Raw genomic sequence first — 22,200 nt, forward strand, 5'->3', positions numbered from 1 at the left:
TGCTGCTTGAGTAATTACGTGACAGCTTCCCCTGCTTTGCAGGGTAACTTGTGTGCTTTGGCACCACACACCCAAGAGCCCAGCGCCGGCAATTTCCACCTCAGAAGCTTTCCCTTGTCACCCGAGGCGGCTGCGTGGAGCAGCTCCCCCGTCCTGCCGTGACTGACTTCAAGCTCCCCTTCAGCACTGCTCTGCGGCGGGTTCCCACGAAGATCTTGACTTTCTGAGGAGCGGCTGGATGCCGCTGCCTCACCCGGCGCGCACAGGCGGGCGAAAGGCTCGGCCGCCCGGCAGCGCGGCCCCGAGGCCACGGGGTGGCCGCAGGGGAAGAGCCGCCCTCAGGCGGCGGGTCTGCCCTAGGCCGCCCTTGCCCGGCAGCGCAGCGCCCAGCTCCGGGGGACGAGGCGCGGGGGCGGAACGGCGCCGCGGGGCTGCCGCTTCGCCCGCCCGGCTCGCATCGAGAGCGGGTTCTGAGGGCGGACTACATCTCCCGGCGTGCCCCGCGGGCCGTCGCCGCGCGGGGCACGCCGGGAGCTCGGCAGCATCGCGGCCTCCATGATCTTCCCCTCCCGCCGGCGCGGCAGCGCCCGCCCGGCTCGCGGTGGGCGGGGCCTTCCCGCAGCCGCCGCTCTGAGCGACGTCCACGCCACCCTATCAGCATCGGCTCTGGCGCGGCTGTAGCCAATGAGCGGCGCTGCCGGGCGGGCCCCCGCCGCGGCCGGAGGTAGCGGTAGTGGCGGCAGCCGGAGCGCGGCCGTGGGAGGGTGTGGGTATCGCGTCGAGGGGCGGCGAGGTCGCTCGGCAGCTGTGCGGGTCCGGCGGGGCCCGGGGGCTCGGTCAGAGGCCCCGGGGCGGGCCGCGGTGGCGACGGCATGGAGCAGGCAGCGCCTAAGAGGTAACGACCCAACCTCGGCGGCCCCTTCCTCCCTCGGGAGCGGTGGCTCGGCCGGGGTGAGGCCTCGGTCCCGGGGTCTGTGAGAGGGCGGTGGGACAGGGACGGTGCTGAGCCTTGCTTCGCGGCCGGAGGGCTCGGTCACGTGAGGAAGGGTCTTCTGTAATGTGGATGCCACGAAAAACACTGTCTAGTAAATGCCCCGGTGGAGATGAACCCTTGGGGGCTGCTTGAAGAAAGTTTTTACTATGAAATGAGGGAAACTTGGTCGCCGAGCAGAGTCCTTCCTCTCTGGCCTGAGGATCTCTCACTCGATAGTTCAGGTCTGTGGCAGGAGTACACACGAGTAGTTTCTCTTTTCAGGTTGGAAAGTGTCCTTGTGCTCTGCTGCTGGAGGGACGGATGCTTGTGGGGGTGGGCGTTGCATAGTTGCAATTGCAAATCAGGGAGTGGGAAGAGGCAAACCCCAAGAATATTCCCACAGTAGATGTATTTTCTCAAATATATGGGCTGTCAGGTCATGTTAATTGCTATGCGTGATTTAAAAAGCAGCGTATTATTTGACTTGTTAGTGCATAAAATAATTTTGCTTTTTGTTAAGTTTAATTTTAATCATATATTTCAGTTGGAACAAGCCTTTCTTGCATATAATTGTACAATACATGGACTTTAGTTGATGTGGTCTACAAAGTGTAGTTACATGGTTCACATATTTACTGTCTTTGAGCTCTGATTTTACTTTTGCTTCGTGATAATGAAAAATCTAGGGACTTTATCCTTGTGATAAAGGATATTAGATCAGTCTTTACATCCATCTTTAAAACCTCTCCAATCTCCATTTCGAACCTTTAAAATTCTTTAAAAGCAGCTTTCTCTGGGATGACAGGACTTGAGAAGAAAGTAGTCTTGAACATCTGATGACTTTCCTCAAGTGACAGTACCTACTGTGGAAAACTTTGAAAAAGAATTGGTTTGTAGTTGCTGTCTAGGGTGGTTTTAGCAGGCAGTGGGATAAGGAGGGACAGGCCTATGATGTACTTATGGGCTGACAGTGCTGCGTATCTCAAATGAGGTAGGACAGGCACCAGGAAAACTTTAGAAGAAATGAAAATGTCTGAGGAGTAATCAAAGTCACCAGCAGCAGTGGAAACCATGAGATCTGATGGTATCACAGGACTGAAAATCAAACAGTGAAGTAAGCATAACCTGTTAGATGTTGCAGGGAAGATGTGGCATTTGCCGTAGCTTTACGGCCTTGCTGGAGGTGTGTGTCTGGCCTAACTGAAACTAAGAGGTTTAAATCTTTGGATTAGGTCAGAAAGAACTAGATTTCACATGTGTTTTTAAGCTTATTTCTAGAAATTTGTGATGAGAATTCAGATTTGTTTCTTTAGTGGAAGAGAAAATCTGAACTCCGTTTTTCATAAGATATTAACTCAGGTTATTTCCTAATATTTGAAACAAATTCTTCATGGCTGTGCATAATATCTCCTTTATTGGTAGTTTTGTACAGTTTCCTGATTGTTGGTAATCCCAACTATTCTAGGCTACCTCCTTTTTCTGCAAGTCCAGAAGTGCAGATTATTTTTTGTGGGCTGAATTTCTGGTGCTGTCTTTGGATACAGTAGTGGTTTGAAATGGACCATGTTTACTTGGCAAGACAAACGTGAACACAGAATTCTTTGGTACCTGTTGTCCACAGGAGCAGTTACTGAGAGGGATCTATTGGCATCATATCTGTGGTGCAAGACATCTTTTTAGAGGTAGCAAGAATTTCATATGTACACTAAAAGGTTGCATGGGTGTCCTAGAATCCCAGTGTTGCCTTAGAGGTACAGGGCACTTTTGTCTCCACTTCCTTGTAGAGAAGCACACATTGCAATTGTCTGATATATAAATCTGTAATTTATACAGACCTGCAGAACGTTGCAATGATGATGCCCAAGTGACATTCTAGGCCATTGTGACTTTTCAATGGAGGTGCTGTCAAAATAATTCACTTTTTTTCCTTGACTAACATATCACAACAGTAACACAAGACTTCTAAGGGAGACTTCTTTTCAGAATGTCTTTACTTTAAAAATAATTTCGAGTAGACGTTCTGGACTTAAGCTGAACAATTTGTGCAGTAGTTGACACAGTGTTTTCTTGCATCTGAATCTCTAACTGTACTTTAGATGTGCTTATAGACTTTTCTCTCACTAGAAAGAAGATTCGCTCTTGAAATAGCTAAAAATTTGCCTCTTAGTGTTGTAATTTTCTTTTGTTGTTATTGTTGTGTTCTTCTGTTTTCCTTGGCAAGCTCACATGAGAGGATACAGGTTGCGTGCAAGGGAAAAACAAAATAGTTATTGACAGAATTTTCTCAAGTATGTAGTTTTTAATCTTGTCCTCCTACATGCTGCTGGCAAATGAGGGGCTGCTTAACAAGCATGGGAAGTGTTAATGAAGGTTTTCTAGTCCTTTCTTTAAACTTGAGTTTAATGTTCCCTGAAAAACCCAAGTTTTCAGGTTTTGTGGGAAGAGGAAAAGCTTGTTCTTAGAATATGAACTGTTTGTAAAAAAAGTGTGGTTTTTAACGTTTGTGTCAATGGACTTGTTGGCAATTGTCAAGCTCCTCCTGAAAATGATGGGACAAAAGTATTTGGGCTTTATTGGTGGAACGCTAAATGTAAGTACAGTGGTGTAACCTCTCTTCTTGCTTCTACTTGTGTGAATGCTGTGAAGCAGAGTACATGTCTCAAGGCTTCCACATGCCATCTCCACTGCAGTGATTTCTCCTACTACCTTCTCTTTTAATATATCAATATAATTGATCCCAGCCATTCTTTTTAAATGTTTCAATGTGCTAGTTCTTCTGCACAATAAACCACTTATATTCATGTTTCTTGGAGTGGCTGTCCATTTTTTTTGTAACTCATGACGGTAATTGATGGCTTTCTACTCTTTATTCAAGCTTTATTTTTATTTTTGAACTTTCAGGGATTTTTTTTTTTCCCTACCTCTTTAACACATCACCAATTTATTTTGTAAAATCTGTATATACTGACTGTAAGATACTATACTCATATTTTGGTTTTTTGTTTTTTTTTTCATTTTTGGGGAGGAAATCTCTTGCTCTTTCATCGTGTAGTTCAAATTCTTCTGATCTTTTTTCTGGGATTGGGTGCCTTCTTATATTTTCTAGGTTTTCCTTTTCTAGAATTTTGCTGATGCACTCAATGGCAAATAAGACTAGGAATTAATGATTTATTCTCTGAACTGGATTTATAAAAGTATAATTATTTGCTAGGATGTATTTTTCTTGTTGAGACTAGATTTTATGTGGAAAGTCTTGTTCTTGGGACAGGAAAATCCTTTTGACATGTCTTTCTCAGAAGTATAGTTTAGTTAGTCCTTCTGGTTTAAGGAACAGCTTCCCTTCTGGAAGACCTCCAGAATAGCTCATAATCACTACCTGACAGTTTAGATTCTAGAGAAAAAAAAAATAACCTGGAATGACTTTCTACCCAGGTTTTATACTGAACGTCTTTGCATCTCCTTTGGACTTTCTCATATATGGTGATATATATGTATCCACACACATATGGCACTTGTGTCCTTTGGCCAGAGTAAAGAAGTGCCTTGATTTACTGATTTATTTGTTCTGTTTTAAATGCTTGTGTTACGAAAGTAGAGGATGAATGAGAGAGAGGAATGAGACATATTCGATCTTTCTCTCCTATTGTTCTTGTGCCTTTTGTCTCTTCATTTTTGCCTCCTCTTCACCTTGCCCCCTTCTCCCCACCATTAGGTGCTAATGTTGAAGTTTTAGATGTGTTTCTCTGTCCCAAGATTGTTGCTTGCTTTTAACCAACATGATGATATTTTTAGTCTCCTCTTGTATTCTACTTTTGGTGCTTTCTAGCCAGTTACACTGGTCGCTGCCTCCTTCCTTGTTTCTCACAGAGTTTTCATAAATGCTTTCTTTACTGCAGCCCTTGAGGGTACATCATGTGACATTCTGTAGTTCAAGAGCTGAATATTCTATTTAAACATCTAGAAACAGCAATCATTAGAATGTCTGTGTCATTAGGATTTTCTGTGCTTCAAAGACCTGTGGTGTTGGTACCATCACTTGAACACTGGACCCTGCAGCTGTACCGTTACAGTGTGAGGGAGTGGGACGTGTTTTGAGGAGGGTATTTGCTGATGACATTCCTGAGCCTGCCATACTTTTCTTACTGGAAATAGGTTTTGTATTAAGCTGCCTTAGTGGTAAGTGTGATTTGGTCTCATAACATGTTTGTGAGAGTTGGATAATGTGAAAATAATTTTAAAACTACAGAATGCGTATTTCATTGATCTCCTGGTTGCTTCTCAAGTAGTCCAGGTAATTTGTTGTTTGACAGTGACATTGGTTTTGATCAGTTGATGGCTGTTTGTGATTGTTTCACTAACTCTTCTGAAGCACTCACAGTGCCTTGGTATTAATGGTGTTGTTGGACCCCTTTTGGTATGGGTTTTTTTGTTTTTGCTTCTTTCTCATTTTAGCAGGTGTTACTCTTTCGATGAGCGGGTGGAAGTGTTCTCTTTGTGAACACCAGTCAGGGGTACTGCTTTCTCTTTTCTTGCTGTTACTAAGAAGTTCAGTCTCTCTGCTTTTCTGTTTAGTACATCTTTTGTTACACTGCTCTTTGACTGAGAGACTCAGCTAAAGGTTCTGCTTATATTATAAACATACTGTACATGGCATTTTTTGGTAGCAAAAAGGGGATGATGGCAGCAACTTTTTCTTGAATGCCGCCTTTAAGGCTGCATATAATCTGTTCAGAGAGGAAAAAAAAACTGGAACAAAGAAACAAAATGAATGATTTATTACTTTAATACCTACCTGCAAAGTATTTTTTCCTCTTTGATTTGTCTCAACATATGCTTGTTCAGTAATGAAATATGTGCTTTTCTGCAAGTTGTAAGTTCTGTCTTTCTGCTTTCTAATGTCTAACCAGCAGAGAGTGAAAAAGAAGAGAGTTTTGTTCTTGTAGGCCAGTTTTGCAGACATTATTTAGCTGTTTTCATTTGAATTTCTTTGCAGTTTTTCTCCATGAGTTATGCCTTTCCTTTGCTGTGAAGGTTATGTTCCCTAAACACAGAGCTTCCAGCTTCTTGACTGCTGCAGCAAACTGCATGGTCTTTATTGAGTTAATGCACTTTTCTGTACTGATTGTGGATGCTTTTTGCATTCATGTAATTCCTGTGTCTATGAAATAGTTACTTGATTTATAAATGTGTGCACCTTTGTGCCTTCTCCTCGTCTTGCTTCCCTTGTTTAGCACCAATCCATATGACTTGTGTGCTTTTACAATTACTTCACATTCTTTGCTTTTACTTAGAAGGTTGGCAATTACAAGTCTGTTTCGACTCATGAGGTCCCTCATTGGTCACTTCAATTTTTATTAATTTTGTATATCACAGAATTGCATCTCCTAATATGAAGGGTTTTTTTTCAGATCACTGTTCTTCCACTATTAAGATTTGTCAATCTTTTCTGTCTATGCCCTTCTTCCTTCCCCTGTTTTGTATTTGTTTCCAGAAAGTGTTGTGGGATAACTTACTTTCCATAAGTTCTCAATGATCTGTTCTTCAAAGCTTCCTTTTTCTTTTTTTTTTTTTCCTGTTTTCCTCCTCCTGCATATGGAATACATTGTCTATATTTAACACTACAGCACCAGCTATTCTTCAGCACATCTTCTACTTTATTAGTACCCTTGGCTGTCTTGTAGCAAAACTCCCTGTAACTTTAGGGTGAAGGATTTACATGTTGCAGCCACCTGTTTCTGCTGCAATGTGTGTGTGGTTATATTTTCCGGTGCTGCGTTCAGTGTTAGCTTTAGTGCAAGCTTGCAGCCAAGTTGTGTTTTGAGATTTGCCAGGAGTCTGGGGGCCTGGATAGCTGGGAATGCTAGAGACCAGGGAAAGGCTAGGACTGCTTGTAAAGGACAACAAATGGTTGTAAAAGGGGGTTGAAAGTGCTGGAAGAAATCATAGGGTGTTACTGAGTGATTTGAGACTGTGTGAGAGAGAGGGCTAAGGGCAAAATATGGTGGTGTTATGTAATTAGAGATTTCGTCGCATCCTGTCCCAATATGCATTTACAAAGGTGCAAGAGAAGCTGCCCCGACAGCTCTTACAGTACTCAGCTTTTGGAATTTCAGTCTTCTGCTGCTGTCTGGGAAGTGCTACCATATGGTCCCAGCATCATCTGGACTTCAGAATTCTGCTTTTAGTGATGTCATTCACTGGCTGATGAGGGGTACAATTTAGAAACTGAGTACTTCATATGGGTGAAGGATAGGTTTATAAATAGAGAACAACATGGCATCCTTTAAGCAGTAAGGGGCATGTGTTTGCATGCTGACTGTTTTTCGAGGGAATGTAAACTTTCCTGTATTCTTTGTCTGTTTCTACTAAAGCAAAGGAAGTGGTTTGAAGAGTGAATTGGTCCAATGCTGCTTTGAATTGAGCAAACATTAATGGGAAAGTGATAATGACAAAAATCATCATAACTTTATTCATTTTATATGATAGTTGACTAAAATTTTGTTGCTGTACATTAAGTATTTTATTTTCATTGGAATATATTTTTCTTTGTAATAATTTATTCTGTCTAGTTGCTTGTGTGAAAATTTGCTTGAGTTCTTTCTCCCCCAAACAAATAAATAACTTTTGTCTTTCTTTTAGCAAACTGAAAAAGCTAAGTGAAGATAGCTTAACTAAGCAGCCTGAAGAAGTCTTTGATGTTCTGGAGAAGCTTGGTGAAGGGTAAGTACAGCTATTTACAGGGGCATAGGATCAGAGGAAAAAAATACATAAAGCATATGTTGGAATATTATGTTACAGAGAGAGTGACTGTAAATGTCCTAAGGAATGCCTCTACAGACAAGTTTTACTACCAAAACAAATGCATGCATCAGCAGATTTCCACACTTTCCCTGATATATTTATGAATTTTTGATGTCTGTTGTTTGTTAAAGCAGCAAATGTACCTGCACCTGTAATGGAATTAGAAACTCTAAATCTAGATAAAGATTTCTTCAGTCTTGATAAATCATTCTTCTGTCTTTCCTGAGGTCCTGGTAGAACTGATCTTTTTGCAGCCTGAAAAAGGCTCAAACATCTGCATGAGCATATGGCTTCTGTGACTTTTTGTGCATAATGGAAATCAGGAGCAGGTTGTCCTGTTTTTTAAAAAGATTGTCTCTTATTTTTAGGTCTTACGGTAGCGTGTTTAAAGCAATACACAAAGAATCTGGACAAGTTGTAGCCATTAAACAGGTCCCTGTGGAGTCAGATCTTCAAGAAATAATTAAAGAAATATCTATAATGCAACAATGTGACAGGTAGGTATGACATTTCTGTTCCCTTTCTAAGAGTCTATGTGAAAGTGTATTTACTTGTGAAAACAGCTGAAATATAAGCAGCTGCAAACTTTTTCATGGAAAGTAAATTGTCCAACGTAGACTTTTTAGTTAAAGGAATTGTGAAATTCTGAGTTACGTGTTTCAGAAGATTGATAAAGATGTTTCTAGCAGAAGATGAATGGCTAGCAGTTAACTTCCAGAAGAGTATTCTCTTGGCTGCCTTTTTCCTGCAGAAACATCCCTTTAAAAAAGTGAACAATCTTGTAAAATTGCCGGTGGATTGTTATCTTTTGTTCACAATCTTACGAGTGCAGGTCTTGTAGAAGTGGAAGCCTTGGTGCAAGGATGCAGAAATTACTTTGCATTTTCTGTTGTCTGTGGAGTTTTGGGCTGCAACTTCAAACTCAGATTAGTTAGTGTCAGTCTTTAAGCAAATATGAACAATGTTTTGAGATTGTACAGCACTTGATGTTTTGAAACAATCATCTTGTCCTGATTGATAACGATACCCAATTGTTGCTGGGAATACTGGCATAGTATAAATCTGGTAAGAGATGGTCACAAAAATCAGTGGGTTTTCTTTAGAAGTAATACAGCCTTCCTCTCTTCATGAATTTATAAGGGGCAAGATCAATGTATCATGGTTGTAAATGGTAGACATTTGGACTAGTTAGGAGGAGACTGACCCACCTTTCCTTCTGAAAAGGCAAATTCATTTAGGGCTAACAGTTGATCTTAAATGAAATAGTTTTTTAAAAGTGTTGGCCTTGCTTTTTGTAAAGATGGTATCATGTTGCAGGAGGCAGCCATGGGTCCTCTCTTCTTCTGATACCAGTTGTCTATGTGAAGAGTGTTGTTGCCAGAAATGCTGATCCTAAAATGCAGTTCCTTGCTCCGAGACAAAATGGTGTTTGATGCCACACCACGATGTAGGTGTTCTGATGAGAAACCACTTCTGAAATCTCCGTGTCTCACTTCCTGGCTTTGTGGGAGCTAGATGGCAATCGAACCGTAGCCTTCTTTGATTAATTTCCTGCAAAGAACCCCACCCCAAACCTTCAGTCTTTTATTTCCATAAATACACCATCTAGTAACTTATGAAGGGTGATCCTTTTTATGTTTACCACATCTGTTTCTGCCTTTATTTTGCAAGTGACTCCAAGGAAGCATTATGTCGAGTGACAAACTGATGAGTAGCAAAGCAATGTGTTCTGTTTATGACAATAGTTCACATAAGATGCTTCAGTATTAAAAGCATTGCAAATCCAGAGGGCTTCAAATCAGCATTAGATTCTCTTTAATATGAAAGTCTAGCTCTGTGCTTGAAATAAGTTAATTCTTGCAAAACTGGGAAAACATGGGTGAGTTTCCATATTGTTTTGCTCTGGAGAAACAAAAATGAGGCAGTCTTTTTAAGAAGAGAAAAATTCAAGAGAGGCCTTAGAGGGGGGAAAAACAAAGCTTTTTATCAGATGACTAAGGTTTGGGAGAATGATGGCTGTATTTGAAGATTGCTGAAAACATATATACATAGTAGTGCCTTTATAATTTTATTAAGTAATCATAATTTACTTTAAAAAGGCATTGGTTAAGCTAATTACAGATTTAAAATGTATTTGGTTGCACTTGCTCTTTAGCTGCGTCAAACAGTTTTTAGCAACAGGTGATTTTATGCTGGTGTTTTTCTATTTTTTTTCTTCTACTAAGAATTCACCTATTTATCTAACTTTTTTTCCCCATCTAGTCCTTATGTTGTCAAGTACTATGGCAGCTACTTTAAGAACACAGATCTATGGATTGTTATGGAATATTGTGGAGCTGGCTCTGTTTCAGACATAATTAGACTGCGTAATAAAACGGTGAGTGTTGTGGGGTTTTTGTGTGGGTTTTTTTTGGGGGGGGTGTGTGCCTTTTTTTTTTTTTTTTAATATATACAGCAGTTCTTAAAATCAACTTGTGAATTAAGATTGGAAGCCAGAATAAAAGCTGGAGTTACAAGACGAGAACTTGGCTGATGCCAAGGGTGCTACCTGTGCCTTAGTTCCCAGGAAATGAGCTCATGCAGTTGGTAACTTTGTGTGTTCCTCTGTGGAGCGATAACCAGCAGAAGCAAATGCGTTTTGAAATATGAAGATCTTTGGGAATTTGTTGAAAATTACTGCTTTGTAGAAGGCAAAACTGTGGTTTCTTTCCTCTACCCCTTCCACGTTACAGTCTGTCAGCAGCCACTTAGTAACTGCATAGTTTGGAAACAGGCGTGAAATTGTCTTACTCTCACTCACTAATTAGGGAGCATGAGAAGTAACTGGCATTACTCAAGGAGTGAGAAGGGGAAGAGATGCCAAGTAAGGAATGTGAGAGGGAACCAAAATGAGAGTTGTATGGAAGTGTCTTAATGGTCTTATAACAGAAGTAATATAGGGGAAGCCTGTAGAATGCAGGTTTTGTTAGTTGTTAAGTGGTTGTCAGAGATTTCAGTGGTACCAAGGACATAGCAGAACTATGGAAGTTAAAGAAGGTAACAAGGTAACTCAGAAGTAAAGATTACTTCTCTAGAAGCAGACACCAAATGCGTTTGGATATTTCTGTGATGAGAAGAGGTACCTGGATGGAGACAGATGGTGGAAGATTTTGAAAACCATGAGTAGCACCAAGAAAGTAAGATATGGCTGTGGTATTGTTTATTACAAAACAAGAGACCACTTGTGACAGTAGATGCAAAGCAAAACTTTTTCTTTGCACATGAGGGTGACTGTATAGTTATAGAAGTTCTTGTAGATGCTGAGAGTTGGTTTTCAAAAGGCAACTAAATAAGACCTGGAAAAAATGACTGTGACTGCACTCAAATGGGTAATGACTGGAGCAGGAAGTCCATGTGCTTCAGATCTCTGGGAAGGTGAAGCAGACAACTGTCATGGTTTAATTGACATGTGCTTACATGCAGGCGGGTTACCAGGCTGGACAGAACTTTAATTCTGTTGTAGATTAGGGAGTGTTCTAGTGCCTAAAACAAAAAATAAGCAAAGCAAACTTCTCCTTTTCTCCCTTGCTATGCCTCTGTCTTGCAAGTTTTGAAAGATTTAGGAAGAGGCTTTGGGGTGTGTTTAAATTCTCTTGCTCTTTGTGGAACAGTGGCCTGATCACTCAGACTGTGTATGATGGGAAACTTGTGACTATTACTGGAATGAGGCTGCTTAAAGTACTTGAGCATTCTGTTGATGACCTTACATTTTATTTATTTATTTATTCATTCATTAAGTGAAATAAGAAATAGTTTTGTAGTAAGAAAATAAATATCTCTGCTTGCAAACAAGTAGAGAGTTGTTTCTTATTTTGTCAGAATATTTGCTGAATACAATCAGACACACAGAGTTATGTATTCTGTAGCTTTCCTAAATTGTCAAATGCTGACTGTGGCTGGGCCAAGGAAAAGTTTATTTCCTGCTTCTTTATATTTGCGGAAAAGAAACTGAGCGTGCAGTGGCCGTTAGGATTATCATTTGGACTTCATCTTAAAGGTCTCTTCCAACCTAAATGGTTCTATGATCATTATTAACTCATAGAAAAAGGTGGGTTTCTCCTGTTTGGGGAGGAAACGTTAATGTGTATTTGCCCTTGTTGCTTGTCTCTAAAACTAAGAATTTACTGATCATCTTTTTCTGGTTTTGTGGTTTCCCTACTATTTCAAAAATTGTTTGTCTACAAAGTGAACAACACTGGTCTTTGTTCTGCTGTTCTAGTGGACCAAACCCAAGGGAAACAGAATCCAAAGTTAGGGTAATTTTTAGTGACTGTTCGGAGCCTATTCATATAGAGAAGTTTTCAGCTTGGCAAGATCAGGTTCTTGTCCAAGAGGCCTAAGCCACTAATTCAAAGTTAAATGGACCCCTGGTGATTCTGCCTGGAGTCTTCTGTGCCAGGCAGATCAGCAGTACTTCAGCAAGTTCATGGTGCTTGTTAGCTCATCTGGGGTGTGGTGTTCATCAGTCCTGGGCAACAAAGCTTAGATCTAGTTTTGTCTACTTTCCCTCAGAGACTGGTTTGGGAGGTACATATATCTTATCCATTTGAACTGTGGGTTGCTGCCAGGAGGGGCAGTTCTGCTGTTGTCCTCCAACCTGACTGATGTGTTCCTCCTGCCTTTTCCGTGCCTCAGATGCAGCGATTGTCTGTGCCTGCAGGGTGATCTTCAATAAGCTTGATGGTATGATGGGAGAAATTCCTCTCTGTTCGGTCCTCCCCACCCTGTCATGAGCTATCTCTGGGCTCACTGTGGCAGCATGGTGGCTTGATCTGATGCAAGGAATGAGCAGTGTGGAAAGGGAAGGAAGAGAATGTACAGGACTGACTTTCAGTGTCAATAGAATGAGATAATTACAGTGTGAAGCAACACTATAAGGCTTACTGGCTGCTCTTAACATAAGGGAGAATATTTACACACAACCAACCTCGTCTCTCTAATGATTATTAAGGATACATTTGCTCATCCACTGATCATGATTAACTGAGTCATTCTAATCCTGACTCTTTGGGGACCAAATTCAATTGGCTGAAACATACCAGGTAGTGGCTATGTTGTAGGATTATCAGACAAACCTGCTTTATTTGGGTCAGTATTGTAAGTAACAAGTGTTGGAATGGATAGTTGCACAGGTACTGTACAATTGGGCCCAGAGGTTGTGTATTTTGTATTTAAAATTATTTCCTTTACATGCCAGTTTATCAGTTACGTATATAATGCCTCATTTACTCTTAATGATTAACTTCTGCCATGTTTTCTTAGCTAATTACTTTTTTCCATGTGTTTAAGCTCCGCTAATTCAAGTGAATAGTATATCCAAATCTCTGGATTTGAATTGTCCTACTGGATTTGGTTGATCTGTATGTTACCATGGGGATTCAGGATAAACCTTTTGTTATCTGGGCTAAAGGCATTTTGCTCATAAGGATGTTATTTTGCAGTTTTAAGCAGTCATATTTCTCAGTAATTTTACAGTTAAGGTGGTTCCAATTTGTAGCCCTTTGCTTCACTAAAGTATGTGTGATTATTAGCTGTGAAGCAGCTACCTAGTGCCTAGTACCTCTTGTATTTTTTAATAGAGTCTATTGCAGAATAACTTCCTCAGTTGAGCCCACATGGATTAATTAATACCCAGACAGTCCATACACAAAGATAGAGATTTCTTCTGCCTTGGCTCACTTGCTTATCTGATTTTGGTGTCCGTGGACAAGTCCATTCTGGCTATGCTGCTGACCACGTTCTGTCAGTGGATCTTCTAGGTGATGAATTGACTCAATGAGCTAATCAGCTGTGTTACTACTTAGAGACTGATCTTTAGGCCAACATTGTTAAATTACTTTTCTCTGTAGCCAGGCTGAGGAAAAGGAGGCAAGAACTTGATCACAAATGTCCTGGTTGCCTTATTATGTGTTTACAAAGCAGAGTAGCTTATACTAGCTTCTGCAGTGCAACACTGAAATTATTTAGTGCTTGTCTACTAAAATCCATACTATGGCTCTGAATAATTGACTGTTACATAAATGCTGGGAATTATTTTTCCTTAGTTCTTTAGGGTAGCATTGTAAGTTCCTTAAAAATGGATTGTACTATCTGACTCTCAGAATGATAGACCTTTCTTTCAACCTTGCATTAAACTGTATTCATCTGCTTGGAAATTTGCTCATGAAAATTACTTTTTTCCCTGAGCTGAAAAATCTTTGTATGCCAGAAATAAGATGCATGTTATGTGTTGGCTAATTTTTATGAAAGAAGAGGAAGTTTAAGCTACACTGGTATTCATCCATTTCCAAAATAACTATGTATATACTACATGCAAATACAATTGACCAAAGGCACTGAGAAATGGGGAAGTTTCAAAACAAAGGTTGGCCATGCAGCATCCTCTGGTAAATGTGCTTTGGGATGCACTAGCTGTCCTCTCTTCCCCCTTCTTCTAGAGTGTTAGCAGATCATGCTCACTCAGTGAGGAATAATATGCTATTAAATTATACATCCTCTGAAGTCCAGTGTTTATTTGTAAAATACTATAAAAATTGCTCTGAAGACAGAATTATCTCTCCCCAACGTTTATCTGTCCTTACTCTTTCCATTCAGAGAAATACTGTTGTTAACTTGTGCCATGAGCATGTACAAGTCTGTTCTCAGAAGAATTTGATTCCTGGATGATTTCTGTAGTTTTCTACAAGTGTATAAAATGTTGAAGTTCATTTTGTGGGCAGTCTTAAAACTAACCATGTAATACTAAAATATATGATAATATAATTCACTTAGTTTCTGTTTAAAAAGTATACTTCTTGGAAGAAGGCTTACAAAATATTACTTTAGTGCTAATGGCTGTATTTGTTGTGTTTCACAGTGTTTCTATTTGCTGCTGTTCTCTTTGCAGTCAGGTCATCAATAAAAGATGAGAGAGACTATAATATATTGAGGAGGATTTTTTCTAATTTGAACAAACTGGCTAGTTGCACAGTCAACAGATCGCCTTTGCCTCCTCATCCGTGTTTCAGAAAACAAAACTGTGGAACTTTTGGGAGAATAGCAGAAGTTGCATCTGTGGCTTGAAGTCAGTTACTCATTTTTTAAACTGAGCTGCTAATGATTTTTTGAATAAAAAATTATTAGAGTTACTCAGTGCAAGCAGCAGGTTTTTTTGGGTTTTTTTTCCCCTCTTGTAAATAATTTTCATTTGGTGCCAATTTTAAGTTGTTCAAACAATAAAATTACCATGTAAACATAGAATATGAAGAAATTTATAATAAAATCTTGAAATAAAAGCTGTTCGCATGACTGTTTATTCAGGTCAGTCACCTACTGGTACCTTGTATACAGCTTACGTCACAAAAAACCATAAAATCTTACTCCTGTTGTAATAAAAGATGGAAGTTTAACCTTATTGCCTCCCCACAGTGCTCTTTCCCCTCAAAAGAACCCCATCATTGTGTGCCTTGCAGAGCCAGAAATATCAGCTGAATTTTTAATGTATTTCCAGTTTGAGTCAATGTCTCTGCATATAAAGTTATAATCTGGACAATAAAATTTGTCTCCATTCAAGGAGTTAAGCCAAGCTTCATTGCGGTCTTCCTCATATTTTATTTTACAATAAAAAATATTTTAAAAGTTTAGAAGGGTTTATTGCTATATATTACTGTGCTGAGGAAGTGGAGGAAATGTAGGAAAACTGCAGGCTACTGTTTGAATTTGGATGTTTATTTTCGAGTTGGTAAGGAAGGAGGTGAACAGTGTGCCACTGATTTGGAATAAGTGATAATTTTAATTTGAAAGGCACCTCTGGAAGTCAGCTAGGTGAATCTACTTTTCCAAGGAAGGAAGTCCAGTTAGTGTTTAGGACCTTGTTCAGATCAGTCTTAACAATCTGAAAAGTGAATCTCAACAGTCTCTTTTCTCCAGCCCTGTGAACTTTTATTTCGTTTTGTGTGCTCAGTGAGGATTGTTTTGTTCTATCCCCTCTAGTTAGTTCTAGCTGGACTCTCCAATTTTCAGCCTTTCTGGAACTGGAGCTGCCTGGAACTGCATGCAGTGTTCCAGAGTTGGCTTTACAAGTGCCAAATAGAGGGGAATATTTACTGGACCTGACTGCTTTCCTAATGAAGGCCAGTCTATGGTTAGGATACATTGCTGATGTTGCTGACTGATGTTCAGCTTACCTTCTGGAGCCCCCTACAACCTTTCCTGCAGGCATGTTTCCTGCCACACTGATTCTTAGTCCATACTGGTTCTTCTCTCCTGGTGTGGGACCCTGCTGTTGAACTACTATGTTTGTTGTTAAGTTAATTTCTTCCAGCTTGTTGAGATCCCTCTACATGGCAGCCCTGCCCTGCTTTTTAGTGTATTGACTGTTTCCACCCTGTTTCATGTCATCCACAAACCGTGATGGGATGTGTTCTTGCTTATTGTTCAGCTTGTTCATCAAGATGTTGGGAGCGTTCACCCCATGATCAGTCTCTGAGAATGCTGCTTATAGCTGGCTCTTGGTTACATTTTGAACCACTGCTGAGCTTGGCAGTCCAGCAGGTTGTTCCTCTATATCTTCTCTATAATTCCCCAGATTTAGTTAAAAACATATATTGGGGACTACCAACAGCCTTGGTAAAGTCAGAGGAAATGACATCCTCAGCTTTTTCTTCATCCTCATAGGAAAGTGACCAGGTTAATTTAGCATGATTTCCTTCTGGTCAATTTATGCTGGCTGTTTCTAGTCACGTTTTTGTTTGTGTGTCTAAAAATTAGCTTCTCTGTGGATTCACCCCATAATATCCTGGGGCCTGAGGATGAGCTGATCAGCCTGTAGTTCCTCAGGCCCTTCTTCTTGCCCGTTTTGGAGATGATGGTATTGTAAGGGGACACCCTGATTGCTGTGACCTTTTAAAGTTGATAAGAGACAGCCTTGAGTTGACATTAGCCAGCTCCTTGGCACCTTTGGATGTATTTTATCTGTTCCCATGGACTTGTATTTGTCAAATTTACTAGAGTAATTCCTAAATCGTTCCATTTTGCTACTAGGCAGAGACAACTGAGAGCCAGAGAAACCCTGCTAAAGACTGATTCCAGGAACGTGTTTGGGAGATTTCTGCATAACTTGTCAATAGATTGACCACTCAGCACAAAATCTTTCTTGTATTTGTTTTTCTTTTTCTTTCTTTCTTTCTTTCATTATTTTTCTGCATATAGACCAATACAATCCTCTTGCTGCGCTCTGTTTTGCTGCTCAGATTCAGGTCTACCTTATTCTTGGCCTTTGTAATTCAACTCTTTACTATCCAGGCAGTGCTTCTTTATTTATCTTTAGTAATCTGTTTCTGCTCTTTGCATGCCTTATTTTATGCACTTTAGCTCAGTTAGGAATTCTTAGTTTGGTCAAGATGGCCTCCTGCTGTGTTTAGTTACCTTGCATGCAGGAAGGACAGTTTTCATACTTCTAGGAGGTTGTCCTTTATGCTCAGCCAGCTCTTTGTTGGCTCATAAGATTGTCCAAGATCTCTCTTGGTGATGCTGTCAGAAGCAGCATGGGGTTGGTATGAGCAGGTGTGTAGTTTGTGAGCCAAGTGATCTGTTTGCAAATGTGTCCTGTACGATGGTAAAGTTGGTTTTAAATAGTGACAACTCAGATAAGTGCTTCCTGTTAGAAAGGCATACACTTGTATTGTTTTAGCAGACCTGTGGTAAGGGCTTCCAGTGCAGTTCTTGACCTAACTCTTGTCAGAAGAGGACTTTGCACAATCAAACTAACTACATTGATGGTGATCATTGCTGTGTGTAGACATGACAGTGCATGTGCTACTGAAACATAGTTAAAATCTGCACTTAGTCCAGTACTGAAGAGGTTCTGTACTTTTCTGCATTACTTCTAAGGTTGTGCTCAACATCTGGCTTGGTACTTCATAGATATCTCATAGGAACTTGGTAGTTCCAAGCTGGAACTTGATCATGAAGGGCTGAGGAGTCTGACTTCCATATTCTGATCAATTCTTGGTCTGCTTGTGTATTAATATATATTAATGGTAGCTAATGTTAAGCATGGGAGCCTCAGATTTCCTGAAATAGTTTTCCCTATGAGCCACTAGATTTGTTTTAGACAATTTTATGCTGTTGCTAGGCTATAGTAATTTTCAAGCGACACATAGAAGACTGATGTGTTAAGACTATCTTTAATTATCCAGTACAAAAATGCTAATTTAAAGAAAAGATGTGGTCCCTTGCATATTATATTCAATAAATATTATGGAAGTTATATTACTGGGATTATGTAGTGAAAAACAAATCTTAAAAAATACTAACACCGATCATCACCTGTCCAGGGTATATTTCTAGTTACACTTACTGCAGCATATTTTCTGTATGATTTTATGTGCAGCTTGGGTCTTATGTAGTGAGTTTTTACTCCTTTACTGTAATATTGAGGTGTCTCCTTAGATATAATATAGGATTAGGTTGAGACTATCTTGAGTTTTAGGCCAAACCTAGTTGTCATTAGTAATATCATGATTTGGTACTTTACTCCAAGACAGAGGCTGTAATTTTGTTTGAAGAGCACTGTCTTTACACATAGCATACAGATCTGCTTAAAAGAAGTCTGAAATGTAGTTGCCCTGAAAGGGAGGCTCAAGGAAAGCAATTTCAGGACAGTGTAGCTGGTAACAGGTGGTGGGAACTAGAATCTAAGACTGGCTTCAGGCTAGAACTGTAACTTTAACAACTCATTTTCTCTCTGAAGATTTCTGCCTTGATTCCTAAGTTAGATGTCAAATATTACAAATGGGAAGGATATTGTGGAAACTGTCATCTCTTCTCTCCTGATTATTTGCCCATCTCTCCTGTATCTCAGGTTTTTTGTTAGTTTAGCCTTGTCTTTGTGTAAATGAAGAATAGGAGAGGTGTGTGATGATGATGTGATGTGAAATGTTAGAGCTTCATAGCTCGTGGTGGAAGAGTGCCTCCTTTATTTGTGAGAGTGGACCTACCCAATGTGTTCAACCTAATCACAATGTTTAGATGCAGTAATCTGATACTTCCTGGAAGCATCAGATGTAACGTGTGTGTGTGTGTGTGTGTGTGTGTGTGTGTGTGTGTGTGTGTGTGTGTGTGTGTGTTAGTGTTAAAAGAGCAGCTGGGAATGGACTTAAAACAATTCAGCTGACCCAGACCCCTTCAGAGGGGCCTCAGGAAGGAGCATGACTGTGTGCAAGAGAACCTGTGGATGAGTTGTCCCAACAGCTGCACGGATTAGATGGTGCGTGGTGGACGGGGTAAGCACACCCCTCAGTCTCCCTTGTGTGTGGCATCCATAGCCAGTTGGATGTCTGTTAGTCTCCTAATAGATGTGGAACACTAGAATTCACTGCTTTGCTCCAGATTTTGATTTTTAAGATTGGCTTCATGTCTAATGTACTTTATGTAGGTTGTAGAATTGTTCACCTTTATCATTCACATTCTTTTTAATATATGATCTGCTTGTGGTTTTGATGGTGAAGGATTAGAAGCTGCTCCATGGCTGACTCTTATTTAAAGGGTAGCACCAACCCATCAAAGGGGGACAGCATACAGGATTAGAACTAGCCAGAGATACCAAACAGATAAACGTTCCACAAGGTTTTAAGTGAGGATCTTGGCACAAATGGAAATCAGAAACAAAGCAGAAAGATTACGACTGTGAAATTATACTAAGGTGCAAGATATAGAGCTGTGCTGATGGAAGAATGATGCTGTGCATGTAAAAGCTCAGAATAAAACAGACCAACTTTTTAACAGGAAAAATACTGATATAGATTGATCAGGAATAGAATAAAGAAGCATACATTTAGATCAGGATAGCAACATTGACTGGAACAGAATTTTATATTAATATGAAAAGTTTTGTTTCTTTTAATTGTTCTGTGTGGTGGTTATCGATGGCATTGCTTGTATGTCAGTGTCAAACTACTTACAGAACTAGAGAGTACTGGGTATTGAGAAGATGGCAAGTTGTGTGCTGTTACAAAGTGTGTAATGATTTGGTTCTGTACTTAGCTATTTGTATGTTGGAAATCACTTGTAGGGACACTGACCCTACACTACCTATATAGTGACTTTTAACCAGGCTTATGAGGACAGATTCTGATTTAGAGTAAAGAAGGGAGGAGGTGTAATTAGGAAGCATTTTGGTGTGGATTTTAAGAGTTTGTGGTTCTATGAAGAAATGAATAGTTGTAGGAGCTTTGGATCTGTTTTTATGTACTCTGGTCCCTTGTTACTTCCAACGATTGGTAGGCTAAAAAAGTGTGTCTACCTACATTTATTTCCCCAAATTCCATCAGTTTTGCATTAGTTTATGTGTCAGCTAATCTCTGTGATGTAAAGAAGAACTTTCTGTCACAGTTTTTAAAAAAATCAATTATTTCCCAACAAAACAGGTTTATTTTCCTACCTTGTAAATACAAAGACATGAGGTGTTGATGCATTTAGGCAATCTGTATTCAAGAATATGTCCATATGTTCTTTTTATACAGGTTTAGAATGATGGAATACATTGTAAAATCCAGATGAGGTTAACTGATACGCTCATCACAGGGTAAAAAACAGAATAGAACACAAAACAATATTTCAGTTAGAAGGGTCCTACAATGACCATCTGGTCCTACTCCCTGACCAAGTTAGGGCTGATCAAAAGTCTGTTAAGGGCTTTGTCCAAATGCCTTTTACACACTGACAGGCTTGGGACATCCACCTCCTGTAGGAAGCCTGTTGCAGTGTTTGACCACCCTCAGTAAGAAATGCTTCCTAATGTCCAGTTTAAGCCTTCCCTGGTACAGCTCTGAACCACTCCCATGTGTCCTAACCCTGAATGCCAGGGGGAAGAGCTCAGCACCTCCCTTTCCATGTCACCTCCTCAGGAAGCTGTAGAGAGCTGTGAGGTCACCTCCTTTATTACAACCTGGACAAGCCTGATGTTCTCAGCTGCTCTATACAAGACATTCCTTGGAGCTCTTTCACCACCTCTGTTGCCCTCCTCTGGACACGTTCTCATCCTTTACCCTCATTTTTCAGATGTGGGCCCCAGAGTAGCACACAGAGCTGAGGAGAGGCTGCACCAAGGCTGTACAGCAGGACAGTCACCTCTGTGACCAGCTGGTGGTGCTGAGTTTGATGCACCCCAGGGAGGGGTTTGTTCTCTGGGCTGTCAGGGTGCATTGCTGACTCCTGCTGAGCCTGCTGACGAGCACACACAGATCCTTTCCTGCAGGGCTGCTCTTGAGCCATTACTCTCCCAATTTATGCTTGTCCCTGCATTACTCCATCCCAGATATAGAATTCATCATTCAAGCTTGTTCAGTTTCATCCTGTTCATCACTGCCTAATGCTCCATTCTGTCCAAATCCCTCTGCAAGGCTTTTCAAACAGCATCTCTCACTTTGATATCCTCAGCGAGCTTTACTAATGGTGCATTCAATTCCTGCTTCCAGATTACTGATAAAAGTAGTGACCAAAACTGGCTCTAGAACTGAGGGGTACATCACTGGTGGCAGTGACTGCATTGACTGCAACCCTTTTGAGCCCTGCACTTCAGCCTCCAGCTCACTGTGCATCTGCTCATCTCACAGAATGAGGCTGTGAGGAGTAGTGTCATAAGCCTTACTTGACTAAAAACCAGTATGCACCGCTTACTTTTCATTCACTGTGGGCAGGTGACCTTATCATAGGTATCAAACAGGACTTTTCCCTTTGTGAAGCCATGTTGAGAATGTCTGATGATTTCATTGTTCTTTCGAAGCCTTTCAGCAGTAGCTAGTATGATGCTCTCCATTAGTTTTGAAGAAACTGAGATTAGACTAACAGATACATAGATTCCTGGGTCTTCCCTCATGCCCTTTTTGTAAATTGGAATAACACTGCCTAGCTTTCAGTCAGCAGGGACCTCAGCTACTAATTTTTCAAGAACTAAAGGTAATGATCTTACCTCTGTACGGAACACAAACTTGCCTTTTGTTCAGACAGTTAACAAACTTACTTATTCCATGGTAACGATATGTTTTGGAATGCGTTTATTTTGGGGTGATATTCAAACTTTAAATATAGACAAGTCAACTAAAACAGCCCATGATTTATTCAGATTGGTGTAAAATGCATCTAATTTTGTTGTATGGAGCTGTAAATTATACTAATATGGAATCATTGAATGGTTGATGTTGGAAAAGACCTCTGGAGGTCATCTGGCCCAACCAGCCTGCTAAAGAAAGGTCTAGAGATGGCAGGGCCATTTCTGCATGATTTCCAAGAGACTTCACAACTTCCCTGGGTAACCTGTTCCTAGTGCTTTGTCACACTCAGAGTAAGATGTTTCCTGCTGTTTAGAGGGAACCTCCTGTGTTTCAGAGTGTGTCCACTGCCTCTGT

At 40.5% G+C, this 22,200-nt stretch overlaps 1 protein-coding gene across 2 annotated transcripts in view; it reads left to right on the plus strand.

Annotated features, from left to right (window-relative positions):
• The first annotated feature begins 752 nt into the window (after positions 1-752).
• STK3 (serine/threonine kinase 3) overlaps positions 753-22,200 on the plus strand; it is a 133,409-nt gene continuing 111,961 nt past the window's right edge. The window contains exons 1-4 of one of the 2 annotated variants that reach the window (XM_040073495.2): positions 753-895; positions 7,613-7,693; positions 8,143-8,271; positions 10,037-10,151. In XM_040073495.2, coding sequence (XP_039929429.1) covers positions 873-895; positions 7,613-7,693; positions 8,143-8,271; positions 10,037-10,151 — 348 coding nt within the window. In that variant the 5' untranslated portion in view covers positions 753-872. Of the gene's footprint in view, positions 896-7,612; positions 7,694-8,142; positions 8,272-9,083; positions 9,222-10,036; positions 10,152-22,200 lie in introns of those variants that run through there. The other variant, XM_040073503.2, reaches the window with a different exon arrangement.

Source organism: Hirundo rustica, chromosome 1 (assembly GCF_015227805.2).
Source record: "Hirundo rustica isolate bHirRus1 chromosome 1, bHirRus1.pri.v3, whole genome shotgun sequence".
Taxonomy (NCBI): domain Eukaryota; kingdom Metazoa; phylum Chordata; class Aves; order Passeriformes; family Hirundinidae; genus Hirundo; species Hirundo rustica.